Source organism: Metopolophium dirhodum, chromosome 1, assembly GCF_019925205.1.
Source record: "Metopolophium dirhodum isolate CAU chromosome 1, ASM1992520v1, whole genome shotgun sequence".
NCBI classification, from domain to species: domain Eukaryota; kingdom Metazoa; phylum Arthropoda; class Insecta; order Hemiptera; family Aphididae; genus Metopolophium; species Metopolophium dirhodum.
In genome coordinates, this window is record NC_083560.1 from 89265831 (window position 1) to 89283734 (window position 17904).

General features: G+C 33.4%; 1 protein-coding gene across 1 annotated transcript; it reads left to right on the plus strand.

The window, feature by feature from the left end:
• The first annotated feature begins 2 nt into the window (after positions 1–2).
• Positions 3–4341, plus strand: LOC132935005 (uncharacterized). The gene is made up of 2 exons (XM_061001440.1): positions 3–1447; positions 3518–4341. The coding sequence occupies exons 1-2, from the start codon at positions 1277–1279 to the stop codon at positions 3650–3652; spliced, it is 306 nt and encodes a 101-aa protein (XP_060857423.1). The 5' UTR covers positions 3–1276; the 3' UTR covers positions 3653–4341.
• The last annotated feature ends 13563 nt before the right edge of the window (positions 4342–17904 follow it).

Consider the following 17904-nt stretch of genomic DNA (forward strand, 5'->3'; position numbering starts at 1 on the left):
GGGGGGGAAGTGCAAATAAATTAACATTTAACAACATCGGTACTGATATAATATAATTATTACTTATTAGTAGGTACAAATAATATAGGAACTAATATTTAATATTGATATAAAAGTTTAATAACTTCACATAACTGGATGTCAGAATGGGTACTGTTCTGTTTGATGCACTATCGCACAGCATCGGGCCGCTCGACCTATTTTTATTATTAAAAGGGGTTATATTATTAATAGTGTAAAATATAATATAATAGGCGCTTGCGTCCGAGTGGTCTTAAAGCAAGCCCCCTTTAGACGTAAGCGATTTCGGGCACGCTTGGAATGGACGCGACAAGACCGCGTGATAAAACCTTGCGTTTAAAAATACAATCGTGTGCTGACTTAGCACTTGTCCAGCCAAGTATAGACTTATCGCCCGTACCAAAACCGTCGTGTTATCTTTAGACACACCTGCTTGACCTGTACGAAATTTTTTTATTTCGTTTTTAGTTATGAATAATTACGATTTGTCGAGTACCTGTTGGTGAAAAAATTATTTTCCACTTAGGTAAAATATTGATCTCCTCGGTATTAAACAGAAGCAACAGTTTTAAATGTTTCCAAAATATTAAAGTTTAAGGTTTTTGGTTTTAGAAGATAGATAAACCAAAAATTATGTTATAAAATTTTGAATTTCGTCTTTTTGAAAACAAAAGTTTGATTATAAATTAGGTTTTTATATTATATTATATTAGGTTTATAATATAATGTTAGATAATGTTTTGTATTTATTTTCAATATCTTGACCATAATACTCATGTACGATTCTGTACAGACTTGTCCCAAGTGTGATCAGACACACTAGCTTGATCAAGCTTGTGCTTAACCAGCACACACTTCGATTTCGTATCTTGAGTACCGTTCAACAAGTTTTGTTTCCGGCTTGCTATAGGTATTAGCATAATTACCATATTTAAATATTTCAACTAAAAATTTTTTATAATATTATTATAAATAATTACGTTTTTACTTAAAAAATTATAAAATTTTAAATATGAGCGATACACGTTATTGGTCTAAAGAATTCACTACGACTTTTCTAGAAAAATATCATGAAGTTCCTTGTCTATAGAAAATTAAATCCAAAGAATATTTAAATAAAAATTTAAAAACATCAGCGTATGATGAATTAGTGGAATTGTGTAAACAAATTCAACCTGATGCAAACCGTGACTGTGGTCAAAAAAATCCATGGTTTCCGAGGTTCCTTCAGGGAAGAACATTACTCAAAAAAGTGATGAGTTCAAAACGCTCTGGCAGTGGACACGACCGAGTGTATGAGCCAACTATCTGGTACTATAATTTATTACTGTTCACCATCGACCAAGAAACGCTATCAGCAAGTTTATGGAACATTTCCGAAAGTTTCCCTGAAGTGACAAATTTAGATCAGAATTATAAAAATGATGTAAGTATTTACATTTTATTTATTTTTAATATTCCTTGACTATAAATTATTTAGCAAAGAAATATAATGTAATTAAATTACATAATATAATTAATGATTGTATATAATATAAATATTGCCTATGGGCTATGGTCTATGCGTAGTTAACACATATCATTATACCTTAAAACATTTTAATTATTGGTAATTATTTTAAAAAATATGATAATTACATAACATTAATAATAATACCAAATAATTATATTTTAATTTCAACTGTAATTTTTGTATCTTTGACATTGCATTGTATTAATTAATTAATTTTGAACCTATAAAACAATTAATATTAATATTGGAACACTTATACAAATTATACACTTGGGAAAATTATTATTAATTCTTTTATCTATGTAAATATTAAAAGTTTAAATCTAAAAAATATGTCTTTTCATATTAGGCTCTTCCCGCTTTCAAAATATCGTCTTGCCAATCCACGGAACCTTCGTTGTTAAAAAAATCTTTATAATTATCACGGTTTATTTTTGCAAGCATTGACACAGATGCATTACGTGGAGGTTGTAATCCATGTAATTCAGTATTGGTATCTCTCCATTCACCATTTTTTAAAATACTGTGACCATCTTCTCTATCAAACGTAGAACTTGAAATGTACAAACCCCCGCGTTTCCTTAAAAAATTACGCAAAACGCATATAGCTAATATTATGTGAATAGATTTTTCCGGTGCTAAATGTATAGCACTTTGCAGTATCCTAAATCTTGCGGAAATCAAGCCAAATACATTCTCCACACAATTCCTAGCCCTTGACAACCGATAATTAAAAATTCGTTTTTCGTATGTCAATTCTCTTTTAGAGTATGGTTTTAAAATATTTTCATACAAGGAAAAAGCTTCGTCTGCGAGAAAAACATAATTTAGATTTTTTACAGTATCATTGTTTTGGGGAAGGCATAATTTTCCTTGGATTAATAAATCGTGAAATAATGTAGTTTCAATTATTCCAACAACCGATACTCTTCCGTTTTTGCCTACATCCACGTATATAAATTCATAATTGCTGTTAACAATAGCCATCAACACAATGCTATAAAATCCTTTATAGTTATACAATTGAGCGCCTGATTTTGGGGGGCTGAACAATTCGTATATGCTTGCCGTCAATTGCACCACTGCAATTGACAAATTGCCATTGATTTTGAAAATCAGTGGCAATATTTGTCCAATCATCCAAATTTGAAGGGAACTGTTTAAAAAAAAAAAAATATTGTAACTACCTATTAAAATTTTAATTAAGTACTTGAACAGAATTTTTTAATTTTTATTATTCGATAAACTGTTAGGAATTATAAAGGAAACTTCAAACGCTCCAAAAAAAATTTATTTGACTTTCCGGTAGATATATTTTTTTTTAAAAGGTTGACATTTTTATGAGAAAACTTGTATTAAATGTACAATCCATAGATATAAAAGTTGAACATTTTATACATTTTTTAACTACAAAGTAATTATTAAATTTTAAATTTTGTCAAAATTCAAACTTTAAATATTTATAAGAAAATTATGCCTATTTATTTTTAATATTTTTTAACTGCTATTATAATAATATAACAGGAGCCTTGTATTAAATTTTCACGCTTTTTGGCCTCACAAATAAAATTTAATTGACAATATTATAGAAAAAAAACTAAAAAAATTGAAAACTGACAATGTTTGTAAACAGCTTGTAAACAGAAATTGTTAGGGTGTATAGAAAAAGTTAATATAAACATTCATTACCATGTATCACTTACTTATGTAAGACTTACACCAAAAACTAAAAAACCTATTTTACGTGAAAATGTCTGTTTTTACTTAATATTTTAAATATAAATAAAAATATAAAATTTAAATGATAGTTACCCTTATCTTTGTCAGCCAGTTATAAAAAAAAGTTCTCTTCAGTTCTCTCGAGCATAAAATGAAATAAATTATAATTTTATTATAACAATTATTATTAAAATGTATATAAGTATTACACACTGTATACGCGTACTATATAATATAGGTATTCTACATAATAATTTTATTTAGGTGCCAGAGTTGGAAGATAGCACTACAAATCTAGAAAAGATCGATGATCAACCGGCAACTTCCAAGTTTTTCCCTGTTTCACAACCCCAGAAAGTAAACACCAATAAAAAAAACGCACTGTGGATGAATTTATGATGGCATGTACTTACGCATTGAGTAAAAATACGGAAATAGACGAATATGATGCTGTTGGAATTAACGTAACAAACAAGTTAAAAAAGATGGAAAATAAACAAAGTATTTATGCTGACCTTCTAATTAACAAGATTCTATCTAAAGGTTTGTTGGGAACATTAACACCTGCCACTGATATATATGAGCTGGTAGGAACTATCCGGAATGACGCAATATATCTCAGCCACTTACTAAACACTACACCTGATACGGCCATGACTCAAATAAATTATGATATTCAGATGCATCCACTTCCTTTAAACTATTCGTCTATGAATTCTATCAGTTCAGCTTCACCTTACGACTATTCTATTCATATGTTGGCGATCTAGACTCATCCTTAAATAGTTCTTAGAACCTTATTGTAATTTTGCTTACTTATGATTATTATTATTATTCTGTTTATAATTTGCAAAAGGTTGCAATTCTTTAAATAACAAATTTTAAAATGTATTATTATTATTACTAATTATTATTTATTATTATTCTGTTTATAATTTTTATAAATTTTTATTAAAATGTAAATTGTTTTACCTTCATGTAGTCTGCTCTAAGTGCTTCATAAATTGCTTTACACGACTCCGATGTTATACTCGAAAGGCTGGGAGCAGATATTCGCGTACTGAACTTTAGGTCTTCATATGACTTCCCTGTTGCTAAAAATCGCAATATAGCAAGTAACCGTTCTTCTGAAGTAATATAGATTCACGCATAACTGTGTCTTGCTTTTTTATTTCCTGACCTACTATCTTCAATGAGTAATCAAAATCTTCACTGTCCAATCTTAAGTAGTTTTTAAAATCGTCCGGATCATTTTGACGAAGCTCGCGTAATAAAACGATATCACTGTATTTTTCCCGGTTTAACTTCCAGGTTTTAACCCACTTGGAACGTTTTTTTTTTGTTTAAAGAATTCAAATATACTTGTAAACCCATATAGCAAATAACTATAATTAAATAACTATAACTATAATTTATAAGTTATAAATTATAACCTATAAAAATAAGAAATGTAAGTAGGTACAGTATGAAACGTTCTTCACAATTGAACACCTGGACATAACAGCAGTGACTGCAAAGGAACATGAGGTTTGGTGAGAAAATCCCGCGAAAACGTTTGTGTGAAATACACACACGCCACGCGCAATTCCAATCGCACGTGAAAACGCAGAGTTTTAGCCTTTACACGGACGCTCTTTGTACCTAGGTGCAAAAGGATAGGTAAAGCACGCATGATTGGCGTGTTCTAGTTGTTGGAAACACAGTTTTGGCGCGTCACGCGCGAAGAATGTTTTAAAAAACGCGCTCCTGGCGCGTCCATTCCAAGCGCGCCCGAAATCGCTTACGTCTAAAGGGGGCTAACAACATTATGTAGGCATGTTATAGCAGTATTCCGACAAGGCGACAAACAGCGTCAGAAGAATAAAGTATTATGTAAAACTACGCCTTTCACCGTGAAATTAAATTAGATTATGAAATAAAATCATTTATATTATATTTATTTTATATTCACATTTTGCCTTAACATTTTGGTTCTTCGCCCGTGATTTATATCAGTATAGATAACGTTAATCTCAACGCGGTAAGGTGCAAAAATTGTGGTGTCGAAAAAGTACCTCGAAGTATCGTTGTGTTTTACCTCAAAAGTCAATATATGTGGTAGTCGTTGAATATCATTGAGAAGATATTCAAGTCGTCGAAGAGTGCTATAAAGTTCGAACATAGTCAACAGGCTCTGCAGCTGATACGCAGTGTATGGACCTGAGAAGACAAGCGTTAGGTAAGGCCGTAAGGGCTTTCGGCCCTATTAATAATGTACTAATAAAAAACAAGAATTCCTTATAGGTTTTGCTAAGGACTGGCGTCCCTCTGTATAGTTAATAGTAATAATAATAATAATAATAATAAGATAAGTTAACTTTAAATTACTATACAACCATTGAAACATTACCTAAGGGGTATAGGACAAATGGTTAACGCTATTCTTGGAATACGACAACGAGATCGTGTACTAACCATCATGCCGGAGAGAGTTAAAATACTAAATAAGCGGGTTTATAAAAGTAATTATATAACCATATATTATGTTACCTATAGGAGAAAACCAATTCTAAGAAATATGATTAAATAATAACAAACCAGGAAGGGTGTATAAGTAGGCGGGTATAATGACCACTCCAGATTACAGCTCAGAACGGATACAACACGGAAAAATAAATTAAAACTGTTCATGTAATAAAATATTATATATTATAAAATACCTAATAATAATATTTTATAACTAAAAGAAACTATGGAGTAGATTATCGAAAATGCAGCTGTAACAGGACCGTACACTCGTATCTGTGTGTGAGCCGTAAGCATTTCCGTATGCTTAGAATCTCGTATGCGGACGTCGCATCCGTGGGAACGATACTCTTATCGATAGGACTGGGGAAATATAGGTAGGCCTATATAGGAGACTCAAAAACAGCCCATATTTAGATGTGATTTTACCAAGCAAGCCGAAGCACCTTCACCCCAGTCAGTTCTTTATAAAATTAATTTTGACTTCGAATAATATTAATCAGGAATAATTTGGACATAGAGAATAAGTAAAATTGAATAAAAATCTGAACACTTTGAATTACATATTTCTGCTCTAAATATTCTACTGACAACCCAGTTCGTGTGTTATTATTCAGCATTTTAAACATAATAAATTCAAATAAATCAATACTTCGCAATCTTAATTACAACTGAACCTCATCATATCCATTGTACGTCTTCTATAAGCGGCAGCTTACTATAGTTTCACCCGAGTTAAAAGACAGTTTTTTAGATCCCTCACTAACGCTTATATTTTTGAGTTGTGACGACGTTGCTGTATGTGGTAGGATTTGTATTGACAGAGGTTCAAGTCACAGGTTTCAACTATTAGTTATAATAGTTTATTTAATAAGATAAAGTAATTTGTTACAATAAATGTTATAAAAATTTGTGGACAGCACGTTAAGTTACTGCCCGAGAACTAGTTAAATCTACATAAGATTACTGGAAATGTACTTAGTCTGGCGGCGGTGTAGAGTGCGCGGACTCTACGACCAGGTAAGTACTACATGTAGGCTATGAGACTAATTCTAATTCTGCTATGGATGGAGACTCGTATATATACCAAGTCTCCCTTAACGATTAGGTACACGGTATCGACTTAGGAGGTGGATCGGAAGAGCACCGGCGAAGGAGTAACGAGTACCGACGCAGGTGTGAATGTTGTTGCCAAATCCTTGAGTTGAATAGGTACCGGATTATTTGTGATTCTCAGAATCTGGAGACTTGCAACAACAACCAGGCGTGGTACGAGGTTTTAATTTATAGTGAAGCGACAAATAGTTGAATAATAAAAATAATAGTAAACTGTCGTCGGTTTACTACACTCCTCCCCTCGAAAATGGAAGTCCCTGGCTTCCCAAAAAAAAACTTAAGCAAAGTTAAAATTTCTTGTAATTGGATAGCTTATTGTGCTATTCCTAGGCGTCAGAGGATATTCGATTATGTCGATTGCTCTAGGTGCGGTGGCTAAGCTTTGGTTTTCTTCATCTTGGTCGATGTCGTCCGTGTTCGTTTTTTTGTAGAATTGTAATTTTTTACATTTTGATAAGTATATTATTACAATTGCCATGAAAATAATACTCGTAATTACGTAAAGTACGTAATCATTTAGTTGTTGTGTATTTTTTAGTTCGTCGATCTTGTAGTCGACCTTGCGTTGTTTTTCAAGTTGTTTCTTCGAACCTGACACTGTATGTAGGTCGTCCATGTTGTTTGTTTTAACATGGTAATCTTCCATTAAGTTGTTATTGTCGGTGTACGGCATATCCATGACTCGTTCTATGGTTGACTTTGGGTTGAAATCCATGTAGTCGGATTTGTAGTCAACTTTCCCAGGTATGAGTACGTCTCTGCTGGCGTATCCTTTGCAAGTTTCGTTGAGGCGTAAAATGCCTACTCCCTTTAGTGTGTGTTTGGTTGATTCTTCGTCTTCGTCACATGTAATAAATATTACGTCGTAGTTAGTAACGTATATCCATTCGTTCTTGAATCGTTTTTTATGGAAGATGGAGGTTCCGATTTGAACGTGCATGATCTCGCAGCTTGTTGGAACTTTCATTGGTTCTTGTAGAAGTTGTACTTCACATATTGGTCTACTCGTACGTGGATGTAAAGGATTACCTTCAGGACATAAAAGGAAGTCTCTAGCGTGCTTACAATGGGTATAGTAAAATTCATCATACATGGCGTAGTGCTCGTTATTTTTACTTATAGCTAAATACTTATTACTAGGTTTTGTATAAACACAATCGTTTTCGATGCACACTGGCACAGGTATTAAATTATATAAGATAAAATTATTTTGATAAATTAACGGTAAAGAAATTATAAACACTAAGTTGTCATTTGCATAAAATATAGTAAGGTCTGAGAGCTTTACTAATTCATAAATGTTTTGTATGTCTAAGTCTGTGGGTAAATCAGTGCCCCCAGGTAATGATACTTTAATGTCTTTGATGTATTCTAATAACTCTTTTGGAGTTATTAGACTTGGGTGTATAACTCCCATTTTAGCTTGTTGTATTATTTCTAATATTGTGTTCGTTTCTACCATATGTTTTGTAATTAATAAGCTAACGTGTATAAAATGTTTTGTTAAATAATTTTTTATTTGTTGCTCTCTTGTAACGTTTGTTAGTTCGTTCACAGTTAATGATAATGGCAACATAGTTAGATTGTCGTGTGATACTAAATTATGTTGTAGTTCTACTACTTTAATTTGTTCTTTTATCAGTTTAGATTGTGATGTGTTTTTGGCTAATCCTATATTAAAAGTAAATTTTTGTATGCATTCTAAATTACATATTCCGTATATTAATTTAGCTGCTTTTGTTGCAAGTTTAGGTAAAGCATTACGTTTAGCAATTACGTGCCCAATGGAATCTAAGACTTGAGTCTTTTTATGATGTAAATTGTCAACTATAGTGGTGGCTGTCAGAAGTAAGTTTTTACAATTAAAGTTATCGTTTACTGGATCGTGCATGTGTTCGACACACAATACGTTCGTTTTTGCTATTACGGTGTTTATGTATTCGAATTCTTCGTTATATTTGGTAAGACTAATGTATGCAGTAAGGTCCCATTGAGATGTTATAAGTTTCAAAGGTCCCCGATTTTCGTAGTATAGGCCAGAATGTTGTGTTAGTTGTTCGTCGGCGTATCGAAATCTTCCCGACGTGAATGGTAAAGTTAGAAGTATAAGTCTGAAAACCGTTTCGGCTTATTAGTCAAAGTACGTATTATATAAATAACCTATTCCTATGTATATAAGATAAATAATAATAATAATAATCTTGTCCCCATTAATAATAAAAAGAAATACGAATAATCAACCCGATTAATATATATATAATAATAATAATAATACTAATAATAATAATAATGTAATAATAACCCGTCTCCAAAATAAAATGAATATAATTGTATGACTTAATGTATCCTACAATTTGTTTTTTAATTTAGTCGGTAACCGCGTTTTCGATTCTACCACGGTAATGCCGTGCGCGATACACCTGCATGTCCCCCTAACGGTGAGTTATGGTGCTCGTAAATTATTAATTTCTTTTCGTCTTCGGTTAATTGCTGACCCGTGTAAATTTTTACTACAATGTCGGTTGCTTTAAAAATATGCCGAAACATTGTTCGAATACGTAAGTAACTGGTGAGTGAGGTAGGCCCGTCTAATTTATTTGTAGAAAACGAGTTAATTTTATTTGTTATGCAAAAGGTTTTTAAATTGTTTATGGCTTGGTAAATGACCTCGGCTTCGAGTGGTGTTGTATACGTAGGCTTAAAGCCATAAATTATTAATAAATTCGGGTCTCTTTGGATAGTATAAAACTTGTTTTCATCGGAAAACTGTATTTGACCTACGTCAATGTTTTTTATTACTTCACGCACTGCCGGGTTAGTTATGATTTTGTCTTCCGAAACTAGTATTATAACGTTATCTGTCTCTACGGCCCTGATTATATCATTGTCGATTTCGATAATTTTTGAATTGAAGATGGGTTTGCTTTCCGTGGCTTTGAATTTATTGAACCCGTTAATTGCGTTTGCCGGACCGGTTTGTATCATTCGAATTCGTGATAAACAGTCGGCGTTCGAGTGCTCGGGACTGGCCCGGTACGTAATGTCATAATCGTAATCGGCCAGTTGTAATCGCCAGCGCATTAACTGCGATGACGCGTCTTTAATGCCGAATAAATATGTTAAAGGTCGATGGTCGGTTATAATGTTGAAATGACGACCGTATAAATATGGTCTGAAATATTTCACGGCCCAGACGATGGCTAATAATTCCTTTTGAATAACGCTATAGTTACACTCTGCTTTATTTAATGTTCTACTGGAGTACGCGATAGGTTGGTCTTTAGGGACTTCCCCCTGAGATAAAACGGCTCCTATTGCATACTGACTTGCGTCTGTCATTAAATTGAATTTTCCCGCTTCCCAGTCGGGATAGACTAGTAACGGTGGGTTCATTAAAGCTTTTTTGAGTTCTTCAAAACTATGTTCGCAATTATCGGTCCAAACGAATGGTACGTCTTTTTTAAGTAAATAAGTTAATGGCTTTGCTATTTTTGCAAAATTATCGACGAAACGTCTATAGTAATTTAGTAGTCCTAAAAATGACTTAATATCCTTTGCATTTTTCGGTTTAGGATATTCCCGAATGCATTTCAATTTGTTCGGGTCCGGGGAAACTCCGGTTTCGTTTATTACGTGCCCTAAATACAATACTTCTTTTCGTAAGAAAGAACATTTATTAGGTTGTAATTTAAGTTTGTGTACGCGCAGCCTATTGAATACTTGTTCTAATTTTTTCTGGTGGTCCATTAGACTAGATCCGTGTACTACAATATCATCTAGGTATGCAGTGCACATTTCTTCAAGTCCCATGAGTACAGATTTCATTGCGCGCGTAAAAGTGGCTGAAGCTGAGCTCAGTCCGAAAGGCATGCGTAAAAATTCATAGTGACCGGATTTTGTAGAAAAAGCTGTTTTATGTGTATCGGCAGGGTCTATATGCAGCTGATGATAACCTGCCGCCAAATCCAAAGTACTGAAATATTTGGATGATCCTAGGGATTCTAATATCTCTAGTAAGTTTGGGAGGCCATAAGCTTCATTCTCGGTTACTTCGTTAAGTTTTCTGAAATCTACGCACACTCACAGTTTGGGTTTCCCTGTCGGATCTAAATTTTTCTTTTTCACTACCACGAGTGGAAAATTGAAAGGTGATTTAGAATCACGTATAATATTGTTATGTTTCATTTCTTTAATTTGTTTTTCGATTTTTTCTTGGTATGCCCAAGGTAAACGATACGGGCGTATGTTAATTGGTTTTGTGCAACGCGGTGTGTTTATTGTGTGAGTTACGATTTCCGTAGATAGTCACCTGGTAAATAAAACAGGTCCGCGTAATTACAACAGAGTTCTAAAATGTTTTCCCGTTCTTCTTTATTCAAATCATCGATTTGAATTTCGCGTTTGATCTGTGTTATACGATCGGTTTGTTTGTCATCTATAAAAGATGCTGTTAATACGGTTTCATTATATGGCTCCCACTCGATATGTTGTGTGGTAAGCTCATCTATCACGAAGGGTTCTTCTGAAATATTTATTATATTACTAATAATGTTATTTTTGTTAACCGGACTGATACTGTTCGCGATTATTACGTTTTCGTTCACATCTTGTTTTTTTATAGTTATATTCTCGTGACCTATGTTTGCGTCGTTTTTTATGAGAAGTACGCAATTGCTACGCGGTGGTAATATAATTTCTTTAAAACCAGTTTCTTCTGGTATTGTTAATAGATTTTGGCTATAGTCCATGATAACCTTGTTTTGTTTTAAGAAGTTACGACCGATGATGCCCGACTCGTTTATTGGAAAATCGCCAAAAACGACGTCGAATTTGATGAGCACATCGACGTTGTTAATTTGCATAGTGGTTACCATAGTGCCTACGGTAAATATCGGAATTTCGTTAATGCCTTTTATCGTACGTTTCTCGGATTCGTCTATGACAACTTGTCCTTCTAACGCGGTTATTTTAATGAGATTCATCTCCGCGCCGGAGTCGACTAATAATTTAATATTATGAGGTTGGAAATTATTTGATCCACACATTATGTGTTCTTCTTCGAAATTGGCTACAACTCTTACATGATTTTGGTTGATTTCGTTTACGGTACGGCTAGTGCTAGGACTTTCGGTTTCCTTACTAGTGGTTTTTTTACTTTCATTGTAAATGCGTTTCCTAAAATCCTTTATATTGTGATTTGTTTTCTTACAGTACGCGCAGAACCTGACCTGCCCTTGATACTCGTGTTTTACTATACTGGTTTTATCGTTGCGACTGTTAATGGGATTCCTAAAATTCGCGCTGTATGAAGTACCTGTATTACTACGGCACTCGTTTGCATAGTGGCCCATCTTACTGCATTTATTGCATTTAATATTCTTTTTATTCGCGTTATTTTTCCCGTAATTTTTGTTAGTGTTAAAACGGCGATTAATGTGTTGTAAATCCTGTTCTTCTTCGGTTGCTATAGAAACGGCTTTTTCGAACGAGGATACGACGCGTGCTTTTAATAATGCTCTGATTTCGGGTCGCGTCCCGTTAACAAATGCGGTAAGCGCTCCCGTTTTATAAGATGCAGCTACTGCTGTGGCTGATGCTGGCTCTAATCCTACAGTTAGTGCTCCTACTAATTCATGAAAACATTTTTCCGTACGCCCGGCGAAGCTACGTATGTCTTCGTCGGAACGTTGTTTAATATTGCTCATTTGCGATTGTAAATAACTAATGGAATGCGGTGTTCCAAAAACAGCTCGAAGGTGGGCTTTAAGTTCGGCCCAGTCTGCAAAATTTCGGTATCGGGCAGACTGGAAAGCGGTCCCCTTTAATTTAGCTACTATATTGTTAAAAACTACCGTTTTAAGATTTTCGTGAATATTGTTCATTACATAGTCACATTCGATTATGTATGAGGCTAAATCTGCCTCAGTGCCCCCGCTAAAGTTAGGTATGCCGCGCAAGGCGGAGTCAATTCCTAATGTTACGCTCATAATTGTCGTGTGTAAAGTTTGCGGGTTATATCTAACTACTGACCAACACCTATTTGGACTCTCAGACATATACTATATAATTGCTTAAATAACAACTTACAGTGCGAAATTCATTGCTCTTTTGTCCGGTCCTAAATGGTTGCGTGCTGACGGTTCTACTGACTCGTCGCTGATGCTCTGCTTGGCTAGTTGAGTGAAGGTGAAATGTTGAATGCAGTTGAACTGTTGATTGCAGTTAAAAAATGTTGAATGTAGTTGAACTGTTGATTGCAGTCGAAAATGTTGAATGTAGTTGAACTGTTGATTGCAGTTGCAAATGTTGAATGTAGTTGAACTGTTGATTGCAGTCGAAAATGTTGAATGTAGTTGATGGCTTGGCTCGGTCCTCCTATTGTCAGCAACGTGGTTGAACTCGAGGTCCGCTGATGTACTCGATTCTAGGTTGGATACTAGAATTCTTCCTTCAGGTGACCCCACACCTGACACCAAAAGACGTGTAGTGATCCCTCACTAACGCTTATATTTTTGAGTTGTGACGACGTTGCTGTATGTGGTAGGATTTGTATTGACAGAGGTGCAAGTCACAGGTTTCAACAATTAGTTATAATAGTTTATTTAATAAGATAAAGTAATTTGTTACAATAAATGTTATAAAAATTTGTGGACAGCACGTTAAGTTACTGCCCGAGAACTAGTGAAATCTACATAAGATTACTGGAAATGTACTTAGTCTGGCGGCGGTGTAGAGTGCGCGGACTCTACGACCAGGTAAGTACTACATGTAGGCTATGAGACTAATTCTAATTCTGCTATGGATGGAGACTCGTATATATACCAAGTCTCCCTTAACGATTAGGTACACGGTATCGACTTAGGAGGTGGATCGGAAGAGCACCGGCGAAGGAGTAACGAGTACCGACGCAGGTGTGAATGTTGTTGCCAAATCCTTGAGTTGAATAGGTACCGGATTATTTGTGATTCTCAGAATCTGGAGACTTGCAACAACAACCAGGCGTGGTACGAGGTTTTAATTTATAGTGAAGTGACAAATAGTTGAATAATAAAAATAATAGTAAACTGTCGTCGGTTTACTACATACGACACAAGTCCGTCATCCGTGACATAGAACATTATAGAAGCGACTCTCGCCCCTCCACTTTAATAAATTGTTTTTATTTCGTGGCGGACTGATTGATGTTGGAAGCAATCTTACCGCACAATCATCAACAAGAATGATGTTGTAAGCTTGGCGGTAAGACAAGAAGTTACGAACAATTTCAAGGCCATGAAACATTCTAGACTCATTAACGTTGGCCGCCCGAGAGTGTCGCTTCCATGATGTTCTATGTCCGTGGTTTAGGCATTTTTATCAGTCTTTTTCAGTTATTATCAGCATAGAATATAATTGAAGCGACAGCTAACAAAATAATTTTGTTCACCGAAAAATATTTTCGTTGACCTTGAGCTGGAGGCTCGGCATGATGTTGGCAGCGGAGGACTGATATGATGTTGTAACTATATCGCCATTTAATATGATAATTTATACCTATATATAGCAATTTAGCAGATGGTTACAACCATAGACCTATAAACTAATGGACAGCTCTTAGAGAGTAAGGTCAGGGGTACGATGTAGAGTAAAAGAGAACGTGGGGGGAATATAGTATTAGTTTCATACGTCAATGGATTACCCCCTTTATGTTCTTTCTCTCTTTTCTCTCTTCGTTCTTTCTTCTTTCTTTCTTTTATATGGTTCCCGTGCATTGATGGCAGGGCGGAGTGGAATGCGCTGTCCGTTAGTTTATAGGTCTATGGTTACAACATCATGCCGAACCTCCGCCAAATGAAAAAAATCCGATCAGCTGCTTGACTGTCGCTTCTATTATATTCTATGTTATCAGCATGGATAATATTTACACGAATGTCTCTTCGCAGGAAAAATTTTTTGTCGGATCCATATCCGTGGCGTCACTGTTATCTATGCACGTCTCTGTGATACCATTCTGTATTATCAGCGATACAATAATATTGATACTAATATTAAATGTAATAAGATAAAGATTCGTCGTCTTTTTAATAATTTAAATATATTTTTATTAATTAATTATTAAAATGTTGTTGAAAACTAAAAATAATAGTAATAATAATAATAATAATAATAATAATAAAATTAATACAAACAAAAATCATAAATTACAAATGTTTTAAAACCGTTAATTTTCTATTTTTCCTAACTCTTTCTGATACTAAAGATTTATTTAAAAATTTAATGGATGAAAAAATTCTAAGCCTTATAAATAAATTTAATAAAAATGTTTTGTTAAAATATTCACAAGGGTGTTTTAAACGTGTGTTTACTAATAAATCTTTTAACCTAGCCCCTACATTGTCTTCAGTTGCTAAGGAAGGAAAATGTTCAATAAAAATACTCTCTAATTTAAATATATAATTGTAAAAGTCATCGTGTGGCATTAATAATTTTCCATAAAGAGAATTGTCATTAGAAGTAGATTTGAAAAAACATAAAAGAAAAGATTGTTCAAGGTTTTGTTGATAATTAGCATAATTAATACAATCCTGACAAACATGTTTTTCTAAACATTTTCTCATTAGATATCCGCATATATATGTTAAAGCATTAGTTTCAGGAATATTTAATTTTCTGTAGTCTACAGTACCGATAGAGAAAGAATTGAATTTAAAAAGATTATCTTTTGATTGTTTGGGATTAACAATTTCTTGAAATGATGGTGAAACATTATTTAATTCATTTACTTTACAAAGAACACTATCGAGATCTTCAATGCAATTCGCATTTGGAGAATGCTTGAAATATTCAAGGCAAAATATTTTTTTAAAGGCCCAAATGAACTGAATGGGTGTAGGATTATAGCTATTACCATGTTGTTGACGAAATATACCGAACAAATTTTCTAAACAGTCTTGATTGATTCGACCTGTCTGAAGGGCAAATCCTTTTTTTTGTTCAGGGTTTAGGGTATTCCACAACATTATCAAACCCGATATGCTAATCAACCAACCATTAATAAAATTTACTCTTTTAGTCACATCAGTTCCATCATACTTATTAATTACTTTCATGTTTTTAAACATTTCAACCATTTTCTTTAAATGATCTAATTGATGTCCATCATGTGTGAAAGGATTATTATATATTTTGCTATTTGGTGTATCAGATGAATTAAAAATATCAAATAATCTATCCATAAAATTAATAAAATTGATTGTACATTTAGAGGTTTTTGGTAGAATACCCTGATTCAATGCAGCAGACATTCCTGCAGCTAAACTATGACTAAATACATGAGCCGCTAATCTAACCTTCATTCTTTCAAAAGGACTTGGATGAATATGTGAATACGTTAATTTAGGAGCCATTCGCACATTACACTTTGAGTCATAGTTATAAAAAGTATCAACATGGATTTTTTCTATTACATCATCATTAACAATTAAATTGTGTTTGAAAAACATATTTCTGGTCGATTTCAACAAATGAGGTGGGTCAAAGATATATATAATTTTGTCATCGTCAACTTCAAAATATGGCTCTTCAGGAGTAACACTATTGACTTTGGAAAAATTTACGAAGTTAGAACCTTGATCAGTAACAAAAGCTTTAACATTAATATTAATATTCTTAAGTTTTCGAATAGTAGAAACAATTATATTATTTAAATCACTACCTGTACAACTATTAGAAATTAAATAATATGCAAGTGGCTGTTTCCAATTATGATTAATACCTCTAATCATAAGAACAAGGACATGTTTGGCAGGATCATATGTTTTACTTGACTTTGAATGATTGAACCCAATTATTTGATCTTTAGATAAGTTATAAAATAAGTTTGTTTTGAGTGACATTTCGTCCGCGCAGAGAATGCAGTTTAACGCATCAGAAGAAAAAGTTTTAGTTTTGAAAGATAGAAAATTAAACATAAAATCATTAAGGCCAGGTTGAAATTCATATTTAGAAGTAATTTTTCTAAGAGTTCTAATAGTAGGAAGACAAAAATTTCTTTGAAGCAAATGAAAGACACTAGGACCCAGAAAATAGATTGTAAGTGCAAATTGTTTAATTTCATTTGAAAAACGCCTTCCCTTTGAGTTTTTGTCTTTATTAAGGACATTATTTTTTACCACAATAAATAATGAAGGTGAAATATACTTTTCAACTAATTGGAGTACATTTTGAATGGTGACTGACTGCTCTAAACATACTGAAAGACGAATAACATCATTTTCCAATTTCTTGATAGCAGTATGAGCTTCAGCAAGTTTTTTTCTTAGAGTCTCTTTCCTTGGGGTTTTCAATGACAAGTGTCCGGGAGTTTGCGAGCCTGTTGTTGCTTCACATATCTCTGTAGAAGTGGACACAGATACACTTCCACCAATAATAGACCGTGAAGAAGACGAAACTAAACAAAGAATAACACAAATTGTATTAAAATATTGGATAAGTAACCAACAAGTACACTGTACATATATGAGATAATACACCTAATGTGTAAAAAAAAAAGGCAATAAAATAATATAAATGTTTGATAAAACAATAAGTCACATACCAGGTGTTGAACATGATGGGTGGTCATCAATTGAGAAAATGTCATCAGCCATTAAACTACCCTCGCTCGACAGATTTGAAATTTCAAAATTTTTGCAGCCGACAAAAGAATTATCTTGATACTCTGCTGGTTTTTTGGCAAATAAAGTCGGGATAGCAGTCTTAGTGAGTCTTTTTTTTAAAGTATTTTGAAACATGTTTGTTTCAAAATGCAAGGAGCACAACTTGTACGTTTTGTAAAGAACATCAAGGTCTGCAGTCGGTAAGTATTGAGCTTCGCATTTTTCAACCCAAGAAGCACACCTAAAGTAATAATAATTATATTTAACATCTAGTATCTTGGTTCAAAAATAAAATACAAATTATATAGATGTCCAATGTGTTACATTATTATAAGCAATATATATTAATTTACATGTGCTTATTAAATCACATTTGTAAATACGAATGTTGAA